This window comes from Herpailurus yagouaroundi, unplaced genomic scaffold, assembly GCF_014898765.1.
Source record: "Herpailurus yagouaroundi ecotype Mexico unplaced genomic scaffold, PumYag 100, whole genome shotgun sequence".
In the NCBI taxonomy this organism is placed as follows: Eukaryota; Metazoa; Chordata; class Mammalia; order Carnivora; family Felidae; genus Herpailurus; species Herpailurus yagouaroundi.
Window position 1 is genome coordinate 53991855 of NW_024412391.1, and position 27153 is coordinate 54019007.

Sequence of the window (27153 nt, forward strand, 5' to 3'; positions counted from 1 at the left end):
TGCATGCAGTGTCTGGAGATAGAAGTATGAGTACACATGAAGATATAGATCCATATGTATGTAACTGGAAAGAAGTTACTATAGGCAGGTCATACCAGTCTAGAATGGTATGTGTATTTTACTTTTATCTGAATTACTTTGCTAGAAGATTAAATTATATCTTTTTTTTTTTTTTAAATAAGGCTTTTAAACATTTCTAAAATCTCAGAAGAGTTGCCAAAGAATTTGCTTATTTCCTTCCCTGAACAGGCAGGTTTTATTCACCAGAAAATAAATCTAAAATGACTTCAAGGTCATAGAAAAATAAATCCATTATTGTTTTGGAATTATGTGATTCGGTAGTTATTGAATGCATGTATTGTAAATGTTTAAAACCCTATTTTGTCTAGGCTGAGATGTAGTACAGTGGTCCTTTTTTTCCTATGTGAGGGTTTATCAACTTCCAATTTCAGTCCATCTGAAGAGAGGAAGACTTGGGAATCACCCAGTGGCAAAGTAAAATTGTGGTTGATGAGGTGTTAGGATTTTTTTCAACTGAGAGACTAGTTAAGGTGGTCATTTGCAATGTTACCATGATTCACTCTACAAGGACAAACTTTCAGAGGAAATGGGGCTGACGTTAAGCTGGGGCATTTTGTTTGGCAAAAGTAATACTTGGTCAGTTTTTGTTTGTTTGTGTTTTAAATTTTTTTTTTTAACTTTATTTTTGAGAGAGAGCGAGAGGATGGGGAAGGGCACAGAGGGAGAGAGAGAGAATCCCAGCAGGCTCAGACTGTCAACACAGAGCCCCATGTGGGGCTTGAACTCAGGAACCATGAGATCATGACCTGAGCTGAAAATAAGATGAGATGCTTAACTGTCTGAGCCACCCAGGTGCCCCAACACTTGATCAGGTTTTAAGTGTTGGAAACTGGTGTCTGGTCTGCCATGCTGGTGAAACTCACATTGTCTTAAATTTTCAAGGAGATGTAGAAAAATATTTTGGAATTTGCTATTAAATGTCATTTTGTAGTCATTTAAGTGGTACATCGGACCTTCAACCTCATCTGAAACTTTAATCCCTTGGAGGGAGCTAAGCACTGAAGGAATGACTGGTTAATGGTGTTAGATTCTTGGTACACAGTTGTTGTAGACTCTGGGTCTGGAGTTTTTTCTTGTCCAGCAAGAAAGTGGGACGCGGGATTAAAATGCGAGAGATGGCTAATGTTCTGGAGAAGACAAGAGCCCCTATTAGAGGTCCTTGCACCATTTTAATTAGGATCAGAAGGCTTATAAACATGGTGATGGATGGGCACGAAGAGACAATGAAACTGTGAACATTAACTCATGGATGTGAGGGAAAGGGGTTTTTGAAGATATGCAGTGTTAGGGGTCTGGGTTAAAACAAAATCCTGGCGGTGAGTGGAAGGTTGTTTACAGCAGACATGAGGCACCAACTGTGTTTACCTAAACTGGTCTAGGGGACAAGAAAGACAGAGCAAGACACCTCAGGGTCAACATGGCACCTTTCTTTTGCTAATCAACTCCACTCTGGGCAACTTCCCCCTGCACTGGGCTACTTGGCCCTGCAGCTGTCTATAGCCCTATTTACCTGTTTACCTAACTTGGTCCTTCCTTCCTTTTTTTGGAAAGCAGCTTTCTGTTGTTGTGCTAAGTTGGGGGGCGTTTCTGCCCTGAATACCTAATATGGTTTACCTCATATACCTTTATCCTATACTGGGGCCTTTCCCTACCCTATCTATACCTATTTCCCTAATCTTTACCCAAACTTGGGTGTGAGCATCCTATGGCTTTCTAATTCTTTATGCCTTGTTAACCCATCATTGCAAGCTCAGGGAATTCCTAAGCTTATGCACCACACACAGGTATTTAGCTAAAGTAAATTTTATTTCAGGGTGTTGATTGTCTGAAGATCAACTTCTCTCTGCCTTTATGAAGCTGAAATGGGTTAGGAAATACTGACTGTAGGAGGTTTTTGTGATCTCAGGTAAACTGACAGGAAAGATGCTACTGCCTTAAGATCTGCTTAGAAGAAGAAATAAAAATTCACCATGAAAAGTAGAAAAAATAATTAGGACTTTATCTCAAAATAACTAAGATGATCAAAATAATTTTATCTGTTTAAAAAAATTAGAGTGTTTGGAAGAGGCATCTTTGCTTAGTCTTGTGAACATTGCATGATAATATGCTATGACATGCTTCATTTCAAGTGGTCATTTTTATAAAAATATTTTTGGACATTTTTTAATTTTGTAAAAATATCTTAATACCTTGTTCAAAATTCTCCTTGGGGTCATAATGCTTATTTTATTTCTTTTTAAGGGTTTAATTTAGGCAAGTTCTCATTTGTCAATGGTGTTGAGTAGGATTTATGGAGTTTACCAATGTTAATTTGTTCAACTTAATAAAATCCCAAATTTTGATAGTTGTAACTTAATTTTGTTGTAATCATATTAAACCATTAGAATTTTTAAAATTGGTTTGACCAGATGGAGACTGATACTATTGACTGTTGGGCCTACATAGATGCAGCATTAAAGTAGGCAGAGGTAGTTGAGTGGGCTCAATTTATAAGCGTTTTGTTTTTCATTGAGTCTGCATCTATGTTAGGATGACATTTGTTAGTCTATGTAGCCTTTTAACTGTGAGCCTTTAGAAACAGGTAATCAGATAAGAAGCATGTCTTGTACTAGGAAAATTCTCCTAACTGAAAGAAAAAAATACATAATTAAAGAAATTTTAATGTTTGTTTATTTTTTGAGACAGAGGGATAAAGTGCAAGTGGGGGAGGTGCAGAGAGAGAGGGAGACAAAGAATCTGAAACAGGCTCCAGGCTCTGAGCTGTCAGCACAGAGCCTGACGCAGGGTTCGAACTCAAGAACTGCGAGATCATGACCTGAGCTGAAGTCTGACGCTTAACCAACTGAGCCACCCAGATGCTGCCATATATATATATATATATGTGTGTGTATATATATATATATTTTAGAGACTGATTGGCACAAAGGAATTTTTAAAATGTAGGTTCTTTCGTATGTCTTTTATCAAGAAAAACCTTATAAGCATAAAAGCCCATGTTTTCTTTTGTTAAATTGTGTAGGAGTTATGTTTTGAGAGCCCTTTTCAGATGAGATTTCTGATGCTGTTTAATGTATCATAAATTATCCAGGAACCAAGTTTTTGCCTTGAGTTGACTAAAATTACTGTTAGCCTTCTCTTCTTTGTAGTTACCAGTGTGGGTGGGGGTGGGGGGTACACAGCTAGCAACTTTTTCAGATTGCAACTCTCAAGAGGACTAACTGAAAACTTTCTTTGGAATCACCTGATATTACAGCTAGCAACATGGGGCATGTTCATTTCTTTACTTTCTACTTTGATTGTGTTTTTTTCCCACTATTTAAATTATGAAAAAATATTTAGAAAAATAAAGTAATATATTAAATATATTCAAATAGTAAAAGGTGAACTCATAAAATTTGTTATGAAAATCATTCCCCCACCCCCCAAAAAATAGGCTTTTACTTAAATAAAATGCAAAAGTGCTAAGAATCTCAATTACAGGCTGAGTTCTTTGCTTGGTAATTAATGATCAGGGAGCTGTTTTTTTCCAACAATGGAGAATAAGAGTTTTGGGAAGCAAAACTAAGTATAGTTGTTTTCCAGCCAAGGTTATGTAAAACTAATTGTAAAACTTTAAAAAATTCCTTCCCAGGTGCAAAAAGTAAAAGAGAGGTTCTCATTTATTTGGATCTGGCAAGTTTTGTGCAAAACATCCGTTCCTACTATTATCAGATGATATAAATGAACAGTTTATTCTTGTTTAAAGCTTACTTTTTCAATGAGTAAAGCTGTTTCATATAATAGACACCAATGAAATGTTTAATTTTTAAAAGCAGAATAAAATTGGCAAAAAACATAAGTTCAAAACTGAGAAATGAAGCAAACTCTTTTACTTGAGAAAATTTTTATCACTTCCCCACTACAAAATAAATTCACAGTATTCATCTGGATAAGAGCACAAAAGCTCTAATTTTTGACTATGTAGACTATAATTTTATTGGTGCTTTATGAGTGTTAGGAATCTTTTCCTGAATTTAGCAAAAAACAAATTACCATATGGAATTTTAATGCTTTGAAAAATAAAAATAAACCTTCAAAAGTACCTAATTTAGTTCTAGTTACCTGGAAGTAGTTTATTGACATAACAGATCAGAATATATGGTCTGTAAAATACTTCAAAATGTTTAATATTTGAACATGTTAGCAAATAAAAAAAATAGAAAACCACCATCCATTGACACTTGATACTGTGACATCTGGGGAAACTCAGCAATGTAAATTGTTTCCAGAAGGTTCCACAGATCACCAATGGCAGAGCTAGGAACAGAATCAATCCACTGTGTACTGTATCATATAAACTTGTTACTTTTATGCATTCATGGATGTGTTAAATAATATTGAAAAAGGTTAAAAGTAAACATACACACATATATGTATTTAATATTCTTTCCTAATAAAGAACAAATGACAATTGGAAGAACATACTGATGCCTTCTTTTAAGTGCTAATGGTTTCTTTCTTTGCTTCACAAGGTATTGACTTGAGGCTTATTGAATTTAAGTAATAAAAATCTGTGGTCCTGTTAAGTTTCTTACCAGATTCTAAACATGTATCTTTGTCATGTTTTACTGAACTACTTATTCTATACATTTCCTTCTGTTAACCCTATTACTAATAGACTGACAAAATATGTGTTTAGGTCACAAGTTCTTAAAAAACAAAAGAGAGCTGGCTGTTGTAATTCTCACTGCCATCATACTGGGTTTACTTTTTACAGTGTGTATATTTCACGCCCTTTATCTGTCTTTATTTTTGAATGGATATTCTCTATGTGCGCATGTGTGTGTATGTGGTTAATAGTCAAAGAAGGACCAATGGGGTTAGCACAAATCATTCTTCTATTCCAGTCTCAACCACGTTGCTTCTGTAGCCTTTTGTTTTTCCTTCAAAAAATTATGATCTTATTGTATACTGAATGTTTTCATGTTTTACTTTAGGTACACTAACGTGTTCTCTTTCATGGCTGTATATGGCCATTGTAGAAATGTGGCAGAAATGTAATCATTTCTACAAATTCTACAAATGTTTTCATTTGTTTTCTGGTAATAAACTAAGTCTGAAGTATTTCCTGCCTAAAATAATAATAAAATCTCAATCCTGGTTTTAAATTCCTTGAGAACCTTTTGAAATTTTAGTCATGAAGGGATTCATATCTAACACAAAAGTGAGGAATGATGAAGTCATTCTTGTAGGAGGTGGTGAATAGAAAGAATTGTCTGTTGTTTTAAGTTTTAGAAGATCTTTGCTTATGGCTAAATAGTTACTGGAAGGTTTTTGTTGTGGGATATTAAAATTCCCTAGGATTAATTGTGATGGGCACATAACTGACGCTGTGGAGAGAAATTATTCTTATAGGACATACCTTTCTAGTTTTAATTCATTCTGGTAATGAATTATGGTTATTTTCAGATAGAGTGATGTTATAATGGAATATGCAAATATAATAAATTCCAGAATACTTTTTATAAGTTTAATGAATGAATTTTTCTTGATTAAGCACAGGGTTTGAAATTGCTATTTATTTTCCTAATTTAAGCAGTTCACTGAATTTGGTCAGATGCACAAAATTGTTTATGATTTTATTTGCTAGTGCTTTCCATGTAAATCAGTTTATAAAATTTAACATGAAATGCACAGGAGGCAAATAATGAAGCTATCCTTTTTTGTTAGGCAGCTTACATTAATTTTAGGCTTAGAAAAGGCGTTGAGCAATGGATTTGATCATTTACTGTCATATCAGAAAATGTGCCTGAGGATTTCTTTTACTAGTTTTTTTTTTTTGAATACAGGACTCTATTTTAAATAATGGCCTTTAGCTCAATTGTGTTGTGCTATTTCTTTACAAAGATGGAACCAAATATATTTTCAGTACCATTTATTTGACAATTACATGTTATATGTGTTATATACATTGATTAAAGTTGATTTCTTATATAGGTTAAAGTCAGGCTTGGTATATTTTTATTTTACTATTCAGAAGGTTTTGCACCTTGGAGAAAATAAATTACGTTGTCATAAAGGTGGTGTTAAACAGAAGAATTGAGTGTTCTTTTAAGTTTTAGGAACTCTCTGGTATGGTGAGGATGATATCCCAACACTGAGGTTCAAGGTACAAGGGATAGATAGGTGTACAAATAACAAGTGATTACTAACTTTTATGTCTCTCAGTTGTATTTCAGAGTCTTTTTTTTAAGTTTATTTATTTATTTTGAGAGAGAGAGCAGAGGAGGGGCAGAGAAGGGGGGGGGAGAGAATGCCACACTGTCAGTTTGGAGCCTGATGTGGGGCTTGAACTCAGAAAACACGAGGTCATGATCTGGGCCCAAGTCAAGAGTTGGATTAACAGCAGACTAACATCAGATTAACATCAGACTGAGCCACCCTGGTGCCTCTACTTCAGAGTCTTTATCTGGCCACAGAGTGGGATGCTCGTGAAGGAATTTAAGTCACGTCTCTTTCTAAAGATATTTTTCATACCAGGTACATAGTGTCAAGGCATTTTGCTGTTGCATGACCCACTGTGAATGTGCTTTATGTACAGGTATAATAGAGCAATTCAGATTATAACATTCATGTTAATTTTGAATCAGGTGGTATAGTATTCCTGTTAGGAACCATTTTTGAGAATTGTGTATACTTTAATCCTCATTCAAGATTTCTGCGTTATTGTTTGATTCTTCCTCTTGCATGTATCCATTATCTTTCTCTTTTTGTGGTAGAATTTTTATTAGGTTAAGTCTAAATCTTTTTTCAATCATTCCTTTTTTTTTTTTTGGTCTCTTTAAAACCATTGTAATATTGCATGATGAGTCTCCTTCCTATCCCACCCCTTCAAAGAATCTATCCATTCATGTCTATCCGAGGCCCTACCTTCTGAGAATGATTCAAGTACCAGTGCATCTTTTTACCTACACATTTTATTAAACTTTATGTTCAGAAAGAAAGCAGCATGTCCACGCTCAAACAAGCAGGGGAGGGGCAGAGAGAGAGAGAATTCCAAGCAGGCCCTGAGCTGTCAGAGCAGAGTCGGATAGGGGGCTCGATCCCACGAACCATGAGATCATGACCAGGGCTGAAATAAAGGGCTGAATGCTTAACTAACTGAGCTACCCAGGCACCCCTACCTATTCATTTTTAACTCATTTTAGGTGCCATGTACTTTGCTCTTCACAGTGAACTATCCTATTCTCTTTATTACCTAACTGATGACTTAATGTCAATAAATAGAACGTATGTTGAACATCTGCGTGACAAGCATTTTGACATACACATATGCTATTTAATAATGTAGTTTTTTTTAAACTGCATCTTTAGAAGAGTATTTCAGATGATTTTATGTTGTTAAGTAAGGAAATAATTTTATTTATATATTTTCTTTTGAAGATGAAGATTTTTTAGTAACATATGCTTAAGTGAGTGGCCAGAGTTAGCTTGGGAAGTGATCCAGTGGCTGGGAGTTCATAGCATTTTGGTTACTCTTCTATTTACCATTCCAAAGTTAAGTCGTAACTAGTTCTCTTTGAAAAAGGGGTAAACAAGCCTGGAATAGAAGATCAGGAGATATCTTAAGAATATGAGAGGAACCTGAAATTTGGAAGACTGAACAGGTCCACATCTTTGAGGAACAGGGAGAATAGCATTTCTTCATGGCCACTAGAAAGAGCCAGTGGATCTGAGGCTGACTGAACCACACACTGGGGAATGTTGAGGATTAGGCAGGAAAAGGTCAAGGTGGGCCTTTTTTCTTAGTTTGAACTCTATGAAGCAGCACTGCTCAGTAGAAATGGATGGGATGATCAGATTTGCATTTTACATTATAATTCTGGATACAGTATGGAGAACAGATTAAAATGATCAGAGAGTATCCTTGATGCATTTCTTATAGTTAGGAGGCTATCACAGTTGTCTCAGAAATAATGGTGGTGGCTGCTACTAGGGTCATTTTGGAGTGAATGGGCAGAAATTGCTGGAGTCAAGGCATATTTAAGAAGTAGAAGCACTAAGAATTTGTGCTCATTTTAATTTTTTTAAATGTTTGTTTTGTTTTTGAGAGAGAGAGTCCAGCAGAGTGCATGTGGGGAAGGTTCAGAGAGAGGGAGACACAGAATCTGAAGCAGGCTCTAGGCTCTAAGCTGTCAGCACAAAGCCCATCGTGGGGCTTGAACCCATGAACTGTGAGATCATGACCTGAGCTGAAGTCAGATGCTTAACTGACCGAACCACCCAGGTGCCCCAGATTTGTGCTTCTTTAATGAGAGAGAAGAGGTAAAATCTCAAGTTTTGTATCTTGTGAAACTGAGTGAATAATATTAAGATAGGGGACATTAGAGAACAGTCTTTTTGGTTCATGAAGTTCGAGTCAGCAGATGATTACCACACATTTGTTCTCAGAGATATTACAGAGATTTCACCCATAGTCAAAAGCTTTCTATTCATTTTTGTGTGTGTGTTTATGTGCAGAATCTCTTATCCTAAAAACAACTTGGAGAGAGAAATTCCATTCCTCTACAGCTTCCTTAGTATTTGAGGTTTGTTTATTATTATTTTTTTAATGTTTATTTTTGAGAGAGTGCACAAGCAGCAGAGGGGCAGACAGAGGGAGACACAGAATCTGAAGCAGGCTCCAGGCTCTGAGCTGTCAGCACAGAGCCTGATGTGGGGCTTGAACCCACGGACTGCGAGATCATGACCCAAGCTGAAATTAGACACTTAACTCACTGAGCCACCCACGTGTCCCAGACTCTTACATAGAGTTTGTCTGATGAATCGTGTTGTTTCACGAAATATTTTCTGTAGCAACATTTCATATTCAAAGAAAAATGCAACTGAAAACAAAAAAAATCAAAATCTTGTTCATGGGTTGAATCATTAACAGGCAGCACGATGGTAAGAATATTATCATGCCTAAGTAGTGTTCCTTTAGGATAAAAATTTTTTGCCACCTAAAAATAGATTACTTCTGCAGTTTCCTGGAAAGCCTGGACTGTTGTTTTATTGAAAGTGTAGAAGGGTGATGGAATCAGTGCAAAAAACTTCTTTATCCAAACATGCTTTGGCTTGAACCCTATTTGCAATAGGTTTGTATGTGATACTTTTGTAAAGTGTGATTAAATTTTCAGGCAACAGAGGTTTTGTTTTACAGGATTTTAAACTTTATACTTAAATGCTGGAAAATTGTTATTTGGGAATGACTGGACTAGTTAAAGTTACCTGAATGTTTCTTCTAAGTATTTGGAGTATTGTACCCGAGTATTACATCTTTGGAGAGAGAACTGCAGATTTAAGTTTTTTAATTTAATATGTTCAGGGTAATGACTGATGTCTAGTTTTTTGCTAGACCAGTGATAACTATGATCTTGTGTTTTTTGCTTGTCCCATTTCTAAGAAATGGAGCTCCCTCTACATATATAATCCTCAGGCCCCCTTCTCCCCCTGCAAATGTGGCCTACTAACACTTATTATTAGTATAATTATGTTACTGGTAGTAATAACAGACACTGTTTTGAAATAATGAATCACCATTCATTTCTTTTAATATAAATGATCCCATTTAATCCTCACAGGGGTCCCAAGAGTTGAAGATCATAGATGCCATTATGCTCATTTCAAGAATAACACTTGTGGTTCAAATGATGTTCTTTTTTTTTTTTTTTTTTAAGGGATGTCAATTCTTGACCCTCTTTGAGTAAGAGAGAAATAGATTGTTGAAGGAGAAATGGATCTTAAAAACCACTCAATAGGATGCTCTTAATTTATAATAGATAATTCAGGTCATTTTCTGTGCCTGGACTGAGATAGATTTTTTATATTAGGGGTTGACCAATTTTTCTTGTAACGATCGTAAATACTTTAGGCTTTGTGGGCCAATACGGTCTTTGTTACAACTGTTCGGCTGTGCTGTTCTGGTGCAAAAGTACCCATAGACCAGTGTAAAAGAATGGGTGTGGCCATGTTTCAGTAACATTTCACTTACAGAAACAGGCATGTGTCTGGATTAGACACATAGACTATAGTCTCCTGGATTTTGGCTCAGATTTTAAAACCTATATGACCTTTCTGCCACCATTACTTGGTACCTTTACCTAAAATACCTCTTAGACATTTCTGTAATAGGCATACACTCTCTGGGTCATCAAGTCTCACTATTCAAAGTGTCATTCATGTGCCAGTTCCTACTTTTTTATCTCTAGTCTTTATCATTCTTCTCAGTTTTGGCAGGAATTTTCAAGCTCATGAAGTTAGGAAAAAAAAAAAAGAAAGAAAGAATTTATCATTTTGTCTCCAAGAGCTGTTCCAACAGTCTCTTATTTCAGTTTGACCTCACCATTGCTTCTGTGACAGATTTTGCTAATTGCTAATAAGGAGCTAGTCTATTAAAACCTTCTAGAGGCTCTTCATCCCCTACTGGACAAAGCTTAGTCATATGATAAAGCCTTGGCCTGGTCTGGTTCTTGCTAAATTTTATTGTCCTGACTCTTATTTCCTCACCAAACAATTTGCCCTCTGGTAATACTGAACTTTTTAGCCCGTTTACCCTATTGCTTGGTATATATGTGTGTCCTCTGAGTTTTTTGACCTTGGACACCGTTTTTCTTGCCCGATTCTTACTGTTATTTGTGAGTGATAATATTTCTTCTTGGAGTCGTTCTTCAATCCCTCCATGCTCCGAGTTTTTCCCCCTTTCCCACCAAAGCATGTGTAGGCATTCAGAAATGTTTATTGACTTATTGACTTGAACTTGCCTTGGGATTCCTAGTCATGATGTCTCTTATTCCATCCTGTTTCAGTGTTGCCTACCACAAATGGACGCTTTGTAGTGATTTGCAGAAATTAAGGTGGCTAGGTACGAGGAAATACATAGAAATTGCACCTCTAGTAATAGCTATGTTCGACTGAGAATAATATTACTTCTACCTGAGGGTATTATTTACTATATAAATTTAAACTTAATAAATTATACTATTTTGACTGATGTTATCCTTCTTAGTACAGTTAAATTTTTTCCATTATTCCTTTTAGAAGAAGAAATTTTGTTTCCCTTCAACTATAATTGTCTAATTAACATATTTATCTTTTCAGATTTTGTGAATCATATCCTTATGCTTCATGTTAGGAAGAATACCTTATTGTGCCTATAAATGACCACTTATGTCTTAAATTACTTTATGTATTTACCCTAAATAATAGCATTAACCTTTGAAGTGTTTCTCATTCCTAAGAGGAAATCTATTTTTCTCTTACAAATTGAATTTAGGGGTAATATTCCAACATTTTTGGAGGAGGCTTACTTTTTTTGTTTCAAAATAAATTCTATTTGTGAACATTCTATTCTATATTTGTGAACATTCATTTTATCTTTTAATTCACATGTACAGCATTTACTTATATATTTAATAAGAAATATTAGGTTATTTGATGAAGACTAAAGTTTGAAAGCAATGATTATGGATTATATTTGGAGGTTTCATTTCCTAGTCTATTTCTGCATTTTATTTGGATTGTGTAATACACTGATTGATCTACTAGAGAATTATAATATTAACAATTGAAGAAGGATTTTTTCTTAAAAAAGTCTTCCTAAATTAAATGAATCCAGAAGCCTGAAAGTGAATAGCTTATGTCCTTTTCACAAATATAAAATTGAACAAAAGTTACCTTCACACCTGTAATACACGTTACGATGACAACATATGAGCAGAATGTGATATTTCACTCATTAATGTGTGTTGCTCAGTTTGTTCTTACACCACGATGAGAGCATGTGCCACGCAGATGTTTCTTACCTCTGGTCGGCCGTTCTGTTGAACTGAGCACACATATGCTGTGAGAATGTACCTCATTGCACCATTCTATGTTTGTAGACTTGCAGAGGCCTGAATTTTTAAAAAATACAGTGTGTCTTTCATCTTAGGCACTGCTGTTTTTATTTCTGCAAATTTGGTGTGTGTCCTTTTTATCTCTTCTACTTTTCTACTTTTGAATATATGAGAAACAGTTATGGTAACTTTTAATATCCTAGTCTGCTACTTGGTACTTTGATATTAGTTTGATTCCATTTCAAGTGATGTATTTATTTCCTTCTTAAGGGTATTTTCCTGCTGCTTTTTATGCCTGGAAAGTTTGTGTGTGTGTGTGTGTGTGTGTGTGTGTGTGTGTGTGTGTGTGTGTATTTAAAGTGTGCTATGTGGATTTTTAATTTTCATCTAACTTGGAAAATTTTCAGCCATAATTTTTTCTGTTCATTACCATACTTCTCTGGGAATACCCAATTATCTGTATAGCAGATTATTTGAAATTGATCCATTATCTCACTACTGCTCTGTTTTTCCTTTTTTTTTTCCTTTGAGTCTTTTTTTCTGTTTGATTTTAAGTAGTTGCTATTGCTATAATTTTAAATTCATGAATCTTTTGCAGTGTCTAATCTGCTGTTAATATTTCCCAGTGTATATTTTTTAAATCTCAGATGATGATATTTTCATCTTTATAATTTAGGTTCAGGTCTCTTTTACATCTTTTTTCTACTTAACCCATGCATTCTCTTCTAGAGCTTTGTGAACAAATGGAACATAATCGTAAAATTGTTTTAATGTCCTTTTTTATTCTAATAAATGTGTCACTTCTGAGTTGGTTTTGATTGATTTTTCACCTTATGGACCACGTTTTTCTGCTTTTTTGGGCATTTGATACATTTTGATTGGCTGTTAGATTTTGTGCATTTTACCTTGCTCTGGTTACTGAATTTTTTTTTTTTAATTGCTAGAATATTTTTGAACTTTTTTTTCCTGGGATATAGTTAGAAACAGTTTGATCCTTTTAAGCATTGCTTTTATGATTTTTAGGTCAAGCTAGTATGTTTAATGTAGGTCTAAACATTGTTTGTAACTGAGGCAAGATTCTTTTTCAGTACTCTACCTAATGCCCTATATTATGAAGTTTTCTACTCTGGCTAATGGTTACCACCATTATTCCTGACCTTGGAGGTTCATCAGGCAATGTTCTTATCTTCTCCAATAGGTTTTTGCCCAGCATCACCTTTTTTATTTATTTATTTTTTTAATTCTCAAATGCGTGCAGGGATCAATACTCTGCTGTATATGTGAGTTAGTCTGATAGTCACCAGCCTCCTTGTACCTCTTTGCTCTTCAGTACTTTACCCTGTGAACTCTCCCACATTTGTCTCCCCATGCTGTGAAACCCAAATATCTGCCTCTCCCTTCAGTGTGCCAGAGCCTGGAAGCTGTTTTAAGGAAGAGTAGGTTGGTGCAAATCTAAGGCTCATTTCATTTTTTCTCATTTCTAAGAGGTGTCCCTTGTTGTAGGTGCCTCATGTCTTCAATTTCTTTGTTTGGTTTGCATACTTTTGTCTGTTTCAACTGGTAAGGTAAATTTGACCCATATTATTCTTTTGTAGGCAGAAACAGAAACTGGAATTTTCTCAATTTAAGAATTTTATTTTCATACATTCATATTCATCGACATTTTCAGAAATATATTTTATATGTAAGTAAGAAAATCTCAGGCTGTTTTAGGTCAGACTCTATTGTTTTGCATATTCCAGATGCAATTTGTTCAGAGGAGGATTTTAACTAGTAACATAACATTTAGTCAGGAAAGAAAATTCTTTTTATAACTCAAACACATAAATTAATGACCCCCCAAAATTAATAGGATTTATGATGAACAAATAAAATGTATTTATATCACACAGGCTTCTTTTGTCCTAGGCATATGTACAGCCCATTAGTACATTGTACAAAGGTGAAATGTTTGCTATACTCTTGTATATGTATGTAATGCTTCAGGAAGCTGTGCCATAATGCAACAGTGGCTGAGTCTGTTCTTTTAGGAGAATACCGTGTGAAATCTGAAAAGAAAAAAAAAAATATTTTCAAGATACATTAGGTTTTCCCATTGATTGTTTAATGTGAAGTTCCTGTGCACCTAGCTGTCTCACTTTCTCATTTGGTTAAGCGTTCAGCTCTTGATTTTGGCTCAAGTCATGGTTTCACGGTTCGTGAGTTCAAACCCTGCATCAGTCTCTGCAGTGGCAATGCAGAGCCTCCTTGGCATTCTCTGTCTCCCTCTTCCTCTGCCCCTCCCCTGATCACACTCTCTCTCAAAAATAAATCGTTTAAAAAGTGAAGTTCTGTTTTCATTACTTCCTTGATTGTTTACATAAGGATCTAAACAAAATGGGTATACAAGTATAACATTTGTCTTGACATTATAAAACTCCTTTATTTTTTACTTCTTTGAATCAATAGAAAAATTTAAACCTTTTGTATGGCTAATATTTTAACGCAAAATGCTGTTTACTACTTTGGTTACATGGCATAATTTCTCAACCTAATAGTTTAGCTGGTATTTTAAGATTTATAGATGAGTTGTTAAACATTTGCTCTGAATTTTTATGATAGCTTATAACTTTTAATTAGCTTCTATTCATCATAATTATCCATTGAATTTCTTGGTAGCATTGATTTAAACTTGTTCCAGAATGAACTGGTTCAACAGTAAAAGCTTGTTCCTTTTTCTTTTTAGAAGTATAGTTAAAAAAAATAAGGTATAGTTTATTCATTTTCATTAATAGAATCCATGTAGTTCATAAATAGTTGACGTGAGATGAAACTTTCCCTAACTTTTTTTTTTAATCCTTAAGATAAACTCTTACTCTGATCTGCTTAGTATTAGTTTCATCTGTTATTAGATCTCCCCATGATTATTTTGAAAGTAATGTTGTCTAGATACTGGGCCTAATTCCCACAATTTACTTTTCTGTACCTATAGGTAGATAATTGCACAATATCTGTTGTGTGGTTTCAGAGAGCCTCTGGTCCACCTACCAGTTCTTTGTAACTTGATTGATAATTACCAGAATTTTGATTTTGATTGACCTTCCTTCTACTTAGGTGGGCATTAAGAAGTGTATAATTAGATATATACTTGAACTTCAAAAATTGACTTCCTAATCAAATAAACAAAGACCCTATTTCTCTTCGTACCACAATTCCTGACTCCCTTCTCAGGCCTTCGTGTTAACATGGGGTCTGGAATGATACAGAAGTGTTAAATGTGGGGTTATGGAACATTCCTGATGTTGTAAAGAATATTATACTTGATATTAATTATTGTCCTTTAATTAGTGTACCTGTCCTCAGAGACAAATGAAATATTACACATTAAAATATAAAAAAAAAAAATGATTGGAATTCATCTGGGGCCAGGGATATATTAAATGGTTACCAGACAAATATAAAGCATGTGTAGAACTGAATGTAGAAGACATGAGGCACAGAGGAGCATTTTCCAAACTCTGCCAGAAACCTTGCCCACCCACAAAGCCATGAAGCTACCCATATGTTAAATATTTAAGCAGTTTACTAGTTTATTGGAGTGAATTTGCTATGTCAAAAGAAAATGAAATGAGATGTTCCTTTGCATGTGGGAGTGGAGGGTAGGAAGATATCCTTATCTTTTTTTTCTATATGCATGAAAAACAGTTGTTAGAAATGGCATCCTAAAGGAGAAACACTGTTACTATAATTTATATGTAGCAAATGAGTCAATAGTTCAAAAAGAGATCAAAGAATATCTACCTAATGTAGCTTATAAGCAAATCTGCAGAACTCAACCTAAATGAAATGTTTTGCTACATTTCCATGGATGCAAGACTGTCCACCCTGTAAGTTTGTTTTATTAAGGCAAAAACATTTACATTTCTCTTGAGCTATCATGATCATTTTGTAGCCTTCGCTGTATTTGTATAAACCTGCTCTGTCTTTAAAATTAAACTTGATTGCATTATTGTACCAACTGAATTTTTTCCTGGAACTCATAGTAACTGGTGGATTTTAGAAGTTCAAAATTAGTAGCACAATGTAAAGTATATGCTTAGGTTTCATGGTATTCGTATTAGGAAATCCATATGCCAGAGATTTTCTTCTGTTTCTCATGATGTCATCAGGCCTTCCCATCTGGTCAAGGAGAATTTTGAGATGCATTGTACTTCTTTACATTTCATAAGTCCATATCCATATCTGTTTCGTTAAAAGCTGATTATGTCAACTATTACAAAATTAAGCACATTCATGAAAATGACCTTTATTATGCTCTTAGGTTTTACTACATTTTTGAGTTTACCTATAGTTTAAATAACTGGTTACTTAATGGGTAGTATAGTTTGGTGGTTTGATGTGATAACATGGGCAATTTGTAGATGTATCAATAGCTTGCCTGGAATTCATTTCTATGAATGGTTTTGTTAATTCATGGAATGTTTGGTGAATAGCATTGGCTGACTGGTTTCTTGGCGTTCCGTTTCTTTTTTCTTTCCAAGGAACTAGGGTGTCTTGTGTCTAATAGATCTTTAGCTGGAGTGAAAATCCTCCAGTCCTTGACTGACATTTCATGTCTTGGTGAGAACTGAAACTGTTGTGCTTTGTTTTTTAGTTCACTATGCAGTTTTGCTATAATACATGTTTCTGTAAAAAAAAAAATAGCTTCTGTGTAAGTGGTAGATAAGGGAGTTAGGTCCATATAATTTGGAAGTGGCATCAACTCATATACAACTTTTTCTAGATAAGAACAGCCAGAAAGATGGGAATAAAATAATAAGGAGAGGAAGGAGAGGAAAAACCTCTTAATTTAGCTGCTGCACTGGAAGCAGAAGGTATTACAACTTTGTTTTGCTTTTTAATATGCTTCACTGATACACTAGTTTCTAAGAGAAGTGCAGTAAAACATATACATTTGTGGATTTGGAAACTGTGTTCTCATAATTGGGTCAGGAATTTTTTTTTTCCTTTGTGTATTCAAATAATTGTTCTTAGTAATAAGGTTATGATTATAATTTTCTTTCTTTTTTTTTTTTTTACTATATTCCTCTGAATTAAGGTTTTTGTCTTAAGCTAAAATGAATCATATTGCTACATCCTTCTTTTTTGGTAGTATTTGCATGGCATATCTTGTTCATACTTTAACATGTGCTTGTCAGGATAGTTTGCCTTAGATATTTGTCTTACAACTAGCATATTGTTAGATTTTCCTTAAAAAATTCAATCTGATACTATGAAAGAGTTAAATGTTTTTAATTTATGTATATTACCTTTATATTTGAGTTCTTTTGACAAGCTTGTTTTGTTACTGCTGTTGGCCAATTGTTTTATTTTTATTTTTGCTACTTTTAATTTACTCCTATAATCTGCTCCTATAATTGGTACACATTATCCTTTTCTCCCTCTTCTTAGTTCTAAAACCTATAAAATGTAGTTGTATATAGCTTTAATTAAATACCATTACTTTTTTAAAATATACATAATTAAGTGTAAGTTAACTCAGTGTAAGGTCTCTAATTTCTGTCCTTGGTTTAAAACAAAACACACATTCAGCACACTTTACCTATTGAACCTTTTCATTTCAGTATAATTTATTCTTGTCTACAGTTTAGTTCCACAGCTTTTAAGCTCCCAAAGTTATTACCCTTAGGCTCTCTTTTAGGATACTCTTTTAGGAAAATTGAAAAATGAACACCCACTCCCGGCTCTGACTTCACATGGAGGTTCCACGGGCAGGTGCACTTCCTCCTGGGCCAAGTTCAATGACAGCTTTGCAGTGCAGAGCTCCTTTCCCAGTTGTATCTATCATTCCTTCTCCAATTAGTGCATTCCCAGCATTTCCGCTCTTTAATTTCTATGCATTTTAAAATCTCTATGGAGGCTGTAATTATGAAGTAGAATGGTCTTGTCTTTTCTGCTCCTTGTGCTATTTTTTCCAGAAACCCTTTCTGTACTTCCCCCGCCCCCTGGCCCCCTTAGTTAATTCAAGATTTTTCAGAACTGAAAATTTGTTAGGAAGACTTATATTAAATGAGAAGTGTCTGTCTGCCTCATTCACTATCTAGGCTAACAGTAAGGTTTCCTGGGTTGTGCATTGCATAACTCAAGGACATTTCATTGACATAAAGTTTGTTGGGTAAGGTCGTTGCTAGTATTTCATGGTATCTGAATAGTAAGAATAATTACACAGTTAAAAGAGTTAAATAGTACTATGAGGCTTGTGACCCCAAACAGCAGCATTGTTCGTCATTCCAGATGGTGTGGGGCTATGTAATGATCTGGCAGTCTGAGCCCAGGAGAGAGTCTTAGCCTTGGCCTTGGCCAGTCTCCTAGCTTTAGATTCATAATATGACTGCAATTTCATAAATGCCTTTTGAGTTTGGGGAATTACCCTGCATTTTTTTTTTTGGCAAGTCCACAACCAGTAATTTTAGCTTCAGATAGATATCATAAACTCAGAAGACTAGAAGATGCCTGTGGCACTAGTTTGTGCAACATTGTAAAAGACTACAGGACAGGAAAAAAGACGGTGATGGTCATGTCTCTTCCGCTTTAGCTCTTGAGCTCACAATGTCATATTAGTTATAAGGACTACCTTCCCCCGCCCCCCCCCTTTTTCTCCCCTACCTTGGCTTCTAAAGGGTGAGGGAAGGAGGTCAGAGAAGGTGGTGGGTGAGCTATCCTTCTAAAAGTCTCAAACTATAAATAGGAACTAGTATCTTTAGTAACAACTGATGTTAGCTTCCTAGGTTTCAGCTAGGGCAACACCTAGTTTCAAGTTAAATTTCACTGAAGGAAAGGTCTAGCATTTATTGTTCATTAACACTTATTCCAGCCTGGCTGTAGTTCACCAGTCTCAAATTATATTTGCTATAAGCAATGTTGCCTGGTAAAAAAAAAAAAAAATCTGAAATTTCATCTTTATAAGTTTTCAGGGAATCACTGTAGGGGAGGGTAAGCTCAAGATCACAGGGTAACATTGTCTTTTCTTCAGCTATTCAGCGTATAGTAAGGCCTGAGACCCTTTTCTTCCTGCTTTTCATCTTCATTGTTTTTTGTTTTGTTTTGTTTTTGCTTTTTCTTCTTTTTCTATTATTTTTGTTTCTTTTTTTTTTTAATTTTTTTTCAACGTTTATTTATTTTTGAGACACAGAGAGACAGAGCATGAACAGGGGAGGGGCCAAGAGAGAGGGAGACACAGAATCTGAAACAGGCTGCAGGCTCTGAGCGGTCAGCACAGAGCCCGACGCGGGGCTCGAACTCACGGGCTGTGAGATCATGATCTGAGCCAAAGTCGGACGCTCAACCGACCAAGCCACCCAGGCGCCCCTCTTTTTGTTTCTTAATAGTAGAGCATTTTTAAGGAAAAAAGCCTTTATTGTCACTTTAGATTTTAGGAAGAAGCAGCGACATATGTATGTCTTTTTTTTTTTAAATATATGAAATTTATTGTCAAATTGGTTTCCATACAACACTCAGTGCTCATCCCAACAGGTGCCCTCCTCAATACCCATCACCCACCCTCCCCTCCCTCCCACCCCCCATCAGCCCTCAGTTTGTTCTCAGTTTTATTTAAGAATCTCTTATGCTTTGGCTCTCTCCCACTCTAACCTCTTTTTGTTTCTTCCCCTCCCCCATGGGTTCCTGTTAAGTTTCTCAGGATCCACATAAGAGTGGACACATATGGTATCTGTCTTTCTCTGTATGGCTTATTTCACTTACCTTACCTACTGAATTAATATACATAAATGTCCTAACATAATTCTCTTTTAAAATTGATATTTTAAAAGTACTTTTCCCTGGACAAGCAAAATGCAATCTGTTGGGTGAAAACTCAGTCCCTTGTGTTACTTAAAGAACATAATAAAATTTTATTGTGTATTTTCTATAGAGTGTATTTCTATATCAAAGAATGAGGAAGGGAAGAGATTAGTATAAGAGTTTTTGAGTGGGGTAGATTTTAAAATGTTTCTAGATAATAAATACGTGTAATTGAACAAATTGTAAATTTTAAGAGTTACAATTCTTGATACTGTGAAAAAAATACAAATATTTCTTAATGTTTATTATGTGTTTGCATTTGCATTTTATTTTGATATTATTGTGATTTAGATAGTTTATGTCCCACAAAAGACAAACATTACCCTAAAACTTCAAATTTGAAGAAAGGAGGAAATCTTATCCTGAGCTCCTTAAAATTTAAATGAAAAATAATGCTTAAAAAATAGTCATTGGAATAATTTCATGAAAAATATTATTTAACACTGCAAAAAATATAATTCTGGATTTACTCTAAGACATAGATGATTTATTAGAATTTGAATTATCAGTTTGAAAGGGATTCTAAAAAACTATGAATGTAATAGAGCACTTCCTTTAATTTTATTAATATTAGTAATTGCTTAATTTATCATATTTCTACCTAGCCTAGTTGCAATTTATAAATTAAGCTAGGTGAATGGTGGAAATCATGTTTTTTTATACATTTGACTCTGACACAAGTGGAAATAGAATATTGGCATTTTATATTTTTCAACATCGTGTTCTCAGTGACTGTTTATTTTCTTTGTATTTGTAAAGGATACAGTAATCTTACTGAGCATTTATGGCTTGATATGCTTATCTAGAAATTAACACAAACTTTTAAATATTATAATATTATGTTTGTATTTTGAGCTTTTTTAATATTATATTTTTCAAAGCAAAGAGAAAGGATTATATTCTAATGTGACCTTTTGTATTATTTTGCAGGTGTATTTTCTTGATTATAAATCAGTACCTTTTGATCAGAAAATGGAAAACCTAATACAGATTAGGGAATATGCAAAGGAAGTGAAAAAAAGAAATATTTTATTATGTGGTCTTCTTATATATTATCCACAGGTAGGTAAAATTTTTGTCTCAGATTTATGTTCTGTACACTACAGTTGTAAGGGTGAGAACGTGAGTTGTTAAAAGCAAAGATACAATAATGATGAGAAGAATTGTGGCTGGAAAGTTACCCATCTATTCATGTTCTGTAGTAGGTGGAACCTCTCTTGACTCTAACGGAAAAATTTATTTATTTATTTATTTATTTATTTATTTATTTATTTATTTAAAAAAATTTTTTTAACGTTTATTTATTTTTGAGACAGAGAGAGACAGAGCGTGAACAGGGGAGGGGCAGAGAGAGAGTGAGACACAGAATCCAAAACAGGCTCTAGGCTCTGAGCTGTCAGCACAGATCCCAACACGGGGCTTGAACTCACAGACGGTGAGATCATGACCTGAGCTGAAGTCGGACGCTTAACCAACCGAGCCACCCAGGCGCCCCAAAATTAAAAAAAAATGTTTTGATTAACAGAAAAAGTGAAATTGGTGAATATCTTACACAAGGTGGCCCTCATGGATTGTCCAAATTTAGCAAATAAAAAATACAGAATATCTGAATGCATTTGAATTTCAAATAAACAATAAATTATTTTTTTTAATTAAAAAAATTTTTTTAAGTTTATTTATTTTTGACAGAGACAGAGTGCAAGCATGAGCTGGGGAGGGCAGAGAGAGAAAGGGAGACACAGAATCTGAAGCAGGCTCCAGGCTCTAAGCTGTCAGCACAGACCCTGACGTGGGGCTCAAACTTACGGACTGTGAGATGGTGACCTGGGCCGAAGTGAGACGATTAACCAACTGAGCCACCCAGGCACCCCTAAACAATAAATTAAATATGCCCCAAATTTGGAATTCAAAATTTGAAATTCAAATTGAAATAGACTTTTGTATTTAACTGAGTTCACAACTCAGCCATTTGTATAGTTTGAAATGGCTTGTTTCTTTTATGTTGTGCTAAAAATGTTGGTGATCAGGTTTTTAATTACTTGAAAGCAGTGCCTGGCATTCATATTATAAGAGGGCATGGTATTTAATCAGGGAAAAATTCTTACTGTCCCTGTATTCAAAACAGAAAGTTAGGTAAGCTGAAGGCAAAATGAATTAGCATTATAGATTCTGAGTGCAGAGAAATGCTATTTAAATCAGACTCTTTGGAGAATCTGTTAGGGAAGATGGATTTGCCCTTTGTGCATAGATTGCTTTCTCTGAAATGCAAGAATGCTTTGTAGTTTGTTACACGTACCCCACAGGAATCAAGAAAGTGAAATAGTCCATGGGGTTTTTAATGGTGTAGAATAAAAGTGATTTGGTATTGACTATGTAAGGAATGACAGACATTTAGAGTTATATAGTTGATGAATAACAGTTATTGTTTGTGAGATTTTTAAGGTACCTTGTTAGCCTGAAGGTAACAATATTTATTTTGAAACAATGTATTTTAATTAAATATAAGGACCATCGTTTAGCCAGTTCCTTGGTTTCCTTTGAGATGGTTTTCTCTGCTTCTAAAATATGTAAGCATTACTTCCAGTTGATCATCAAGTACGAGGCAAAGCTGAATTTACTTAGGATCACGTAAGTGCAATATGTTAGTGTTATAAGGGCTGTTCAAGTCAGAACAGCCAAGGACTAAAGATACACACTTGCGGGACAGCGCATAACTGGCAGAATAAGAATAAAAACTTGGGTCTGTATCTTTGTTCAAGAATATTTCCTCTTCACCAGAGTGTCTTTGGTTGTACTCCAGATTATTGTGGTAGGAATGATCAGTTCTTTCTCTTGGGCCATGCAAAGGAGTCATGGATACACAGTAGTAACGCTATACTATCCAGATATAAAATATAGTTCTTTGAAAAAAATCTCAAAAGCTGAGAACTGGTAGAGCACACACACTCTCTGGGACTCTGTTTTTCTATGATTTAGGCTAAGCACAAAAAGTCTGTATGCATTGTAGTTGACATGCCAGTGGACAGTATGGTCTGAATGAACTATAGCCTGCCTAGTGAAATTTAAATTTCAGATAAACACTAATTTTCCGTATGTCAAATTATTGCATGAAGCGTACTTAACACTAAAATTCTTTGTTATCCCGCCTGAAATTCAAATGTAACTAGGCATCTTGTGTTGTTATTTACTAAACCTGGTAACCCTTGTAGAGTTGATATTCACAATAAAATGCTTCATTTCCTCCCAACTGGCATGCTCTACACATTAGTGGAATGCAGTTGCATATCTATGTGACTCTGTACCTGGGAAGGCTTCCTGGTCGGAAAAGTGGCCTTGTTGAAAAGGAGCCACCTTTCCGGCCTACAACTTTGTATCTGACCATTATTATTTTGAGCAAATTTGGACCTTTCAATCGAGCTATCTACTTAGCTATCAGGAGTGGGGAAAAGATGACCTTGCAAAGCCTTCAAGATATGTCTCTCATCTTTTTAGGAAGCAAAGATAGCTTAAGTAGATGTTGCTTTTGTTTTCCTAAAAATAGAATAGTAAAGATGTTTCAAATATGTGAGGACATTTAAAATACAGTGTTTAATTTTGTCCTTAAAGACACAGGTGCCAGTTGGCTGTTAGCTCAACACATGTCCAGTGCATAATTCTACCTTAAAGAGCATTTACCAAAGGACCCTGGAATGTTCATCAGATACCCCATTAAAAAGGGCTATGGTTAAAAAATTGGGGAGACATCAGTGAATAGAGTTAAACAGATGTCTTCTATGAAGGGCTTTTCACAAATGCTTAATATACTAATGAACATTTTATATCTCCAAATTGGGGACAAACTGGATGCTGTTTTCCATTTTCTACTATACCTGATGAAACATAGACAACTCATGAGGCTATTCTCTAAATGAAACTTAGGGAATAGCGCTCATAAATAGTCCACGTGTAAAGAAAGCAGTACCTCTGGACAGTCTTTTTACTTTTTTTTTTTTTTAAACTTTGACTTTTTAATTCAGTACTAATTTTTCCACTTAGTTAAATCAGTATCTTTAATTTTGAGTGCCTACTTGGCAAGTATTATATCAACACTAAGAATACCAAGTTTCGTAAGGTGGAACTTCTGTCATTGTTTAGTGAGAAGAGTGTTGGTTTGTACTTTCCGTGGTGCCGGGAGACATAGCTTTTTGTAGTGTTCATACATTGAACTTTGTTCCCTAAACAAATCCATCTCTATGATAAGCATTAGGGTGTTTCATAGATTGTTATTATGTGTCCTTTTCAGTCTCCGATCTGTGAAACCTAGATCAGTGAAATATAGAAAGATTTTTAACCATTTTTCATAAGCCATAACATTAAGAGTTTGTTTGGGTAGGCTTTCAGTTTACTGGTAATTCCTCCTTGGAAGATAAAATGGATTGGCTTCAGTATCTGTGCTTGTACGTGTGGTCTTTCTAGCTTTAAGAAGACCTGCATTGTTATGTATATAGTACCTCTGGTTATGTGCATGGTCTGGACTGCTTGGCTGCTCCTTCACAGTGTTGACATACATGATAATTATAATTAAATAGAATTATGCAAGCTTTTTTTTTCTTTTTAAACATACGATGCTGTAAAGCCTCTATTTGTGTTTGTATAGAGTTCCCCATAAATATATAGGGCTTTCTGTGTTTGGTGAATTTAAACTTGTTAATTGTATTTCAATCGTTTATCTTTTTGGATCTGTAATATAACCTATGATCAATTAGCCATAGTTTCTTCATAATTAGACATTTGCAGTCTCTGTGCATCTTTAGGGAAGAAACTGATTTGGAAAAGGTTAAGGATTGATTCCTTCTTGAGTATAAATGTTCTACAATGTTATCCATGATCAGTTACTGATAATTCCTTGATAATTCACTTACTCACAAGTGCCATCTAATTATATAATGTTTCAACTCAACTCAATTTATCCATATTTTTTATTGATATAAGAAATGTTAACAAATGCTTTGCTAACTCTAGATATACTTCATAACTTTGCATATTTTTCTGATCATAGAGATAACATTTGATAAATTACTGAATATGTTCCTTAGCTATATCAATGTAGTAAAGAATAAATTAACTTTTTCCAAAATTGACTTTAAAATATTCTGCTAGCTTCAAAAAATTAGTCCTTTAAAATAAATACCTTATGATTTCATTCATATGTGGAATTTAGAAATAAAACAGGTGAACATAGGGGAAGGGAAGGAAAAATAAGATAAACAGAGAGGCAAACCATAAGAGACTCTTTTTTTAATTTATTTAAAGTTTTTTTCAAGTTTTTTTTTTTTTAATGTTTATTTTTGATAGGGAGAGATTGAGACTGAGTCTGAGCGGGGGAGAGGCAGAGAAAGAGGGAGACACAGAATCTGAAGCAGGCTCCAGGCTCGGAGCTGTTAGCACAGAGCCCAACGCTGGGTTTGAACTCAGCACGAGTTTGTGACCTGAGCCAAAATTGGACACTTAACTGGCTGAGCCATCCAGGTGCCCCAAGAGACTCTTAAATACAGAAAACAAACTAAGGGTTTCTGGAGAGGAGGTTGGTGGGGGAATGAGCTAAATGGGTGATGGTCATTAAAGAGGGTACCTCTTAGGATGAACACTGAGTGTTGTATGTAAGTGATGAAGCCCTAAATTCTACTCCTGAAACCATTTTTACACCATATGTTAACTAACTTGGATTTAATTAAAATTTTTAAAAAAGGAAAAAAGAAAATAGATTCTTTGTAGATACCTTCAACTTAGACTTATGGATCAAGTGGCTGGCTTGACCATTTATGTATTAAGTTTTCTGACTTTATCATCGAGTGCTCAGTTCCTCAAGTTGTAAATAAATAAGGAAAGATTTGAAATTTATGTTCTAGGCTAGAAACATAGCATAAAGTTAGCCCTTAAAATTTGTTGGATGAATTTAAATCAAGTCCTATTCCTCTTTCTAAAATAACCTTACAAGCATAACTGTGAATAATTAAAACCAGGTTTTATAGCTTAATCTACATAAAGGATCTTAATCCCCCTTTTAAGTATTCTTTTAAATTTATATGTAAACTATTACTCTTCATCTTATTATTCTAAGTTTATGATGCAAGTTGTCATGAGTTCCATGATATAAATTATGTATTTTGGGAACCTGTGCTAATTATTTCAAATCTGTATGTGATGATAAAATAGTGAAGTTATAGACACTTAGTATTTCTGGCATGAACTGTTCAAGACCGTAGTTCAGAGCTTTCAGTCTTTGTTGAAGTCTAAAATATTTTTTTCATGTCACAACTCTGATTTTCAAGGCAAACATTTGCAAGTATATTTTTAAAAAATGTTTCTTGTAATTAACTGGTGATAATATGTAAACTGTTTTCCTGAGTTCTGTGAGCCAATTCTAGCAAATTATCAAACACAAGGGTTGGGGTGGGGTTGTTATGGGAACCCCTGATCTATATATAGCCTGTTGGTAAGGAGTACAGATCACCCTGACTTGGATTGCCATCTGAACCAGAAGGTAGTCTTGTGGGACTGAACCATTAATCTTTATGGTCTGTGCTCATTCTGGGTAGTTAGTGTCAGAATTGTTTAGTGTGGGAAAAATAAAATAATGAACATTTGGTATCAGAAGTGTTGAGAATAGAAAAACAGTTATCCATTTGTTGAATATAAAACTTGATATATGTTTTATGTACCCAGTACCACTAGAAATGTTCCAAACAGTGGGCATTCTTTCGGTAATGAAAATGCTGTGACTTAGAGCCTCCAGCAAGTTGACAGTAGAGTTGTAGCATGAAAAAGAAACTTTGTTGTTACTGTAATACAAGTTAAACCATACTCACCATTTCACAGATGGGGCTTCTAGGTTCAAAAGATATTATTCCATTGATAAGTATCTTTTTTGATGTCATTGTATAGACAGTGCACCATTGAATAATGTGCCCACTGCTTTTTGCATTCAGCTTTATCCCTCTTCTTCACAAAGATAGCATGAAAAATCTTAGTAGGTATTTTTCTCAAGTCCAGACCTAACATTTGTACACTTTTCTCTTGTTTGAGTGTTCTACTGGTATTCTGGGAGGAAGAAATAAGTTTAAGTTGTTGTTTTGATGAAGTTACATTAGGCCCAGCTGATGAATGATTTTCTGTGTCAGTGGCTTCTAAATCCTGGTTCTTGTAAAAGTCCTTAGCTGGCAGTATTATATTCACCTGACGAATTTAATAAATATATATTTCTAGCTTGTACCTTAGGGAATCTATTTCAGTCGATCAGGCATATACCTGGGGCTCTATATATTTCACAAGCTCAAGCCCTGATGAAAGTGTAATGTGAACCAGATTTGGATGATTGACTTAGGTGAGTGGTTCTTCA

At 34.8% G+C, this 27153-nt stretch overlaps 1 protein-coding gene across 3 annotated transcripts in view; it reads left to right on the forward strand.

Moving 5' to 3' along the window:
* The window catches only part of CRPPA (CDP-L-ribitol pyrophosphorylase A), a 345176-nt gene that overhangs the window by 189842 nt on the left and 128181 nt on the right, over positions 1-27153 (forward strand). For all 3 annotated transcript variants that reach the window (XM_040472524.1, XM_040472525.1, XM_040472523.1), the window contains exon 9: positions 20706-20837. In XM_040472524.1, coding sequence (XP_040328458.1) covers positions 20706-20837 — 132 coding nt within the window. The remainder of the gene's footprint in view (positions 1-20705; positions 20838-27153) is intronic.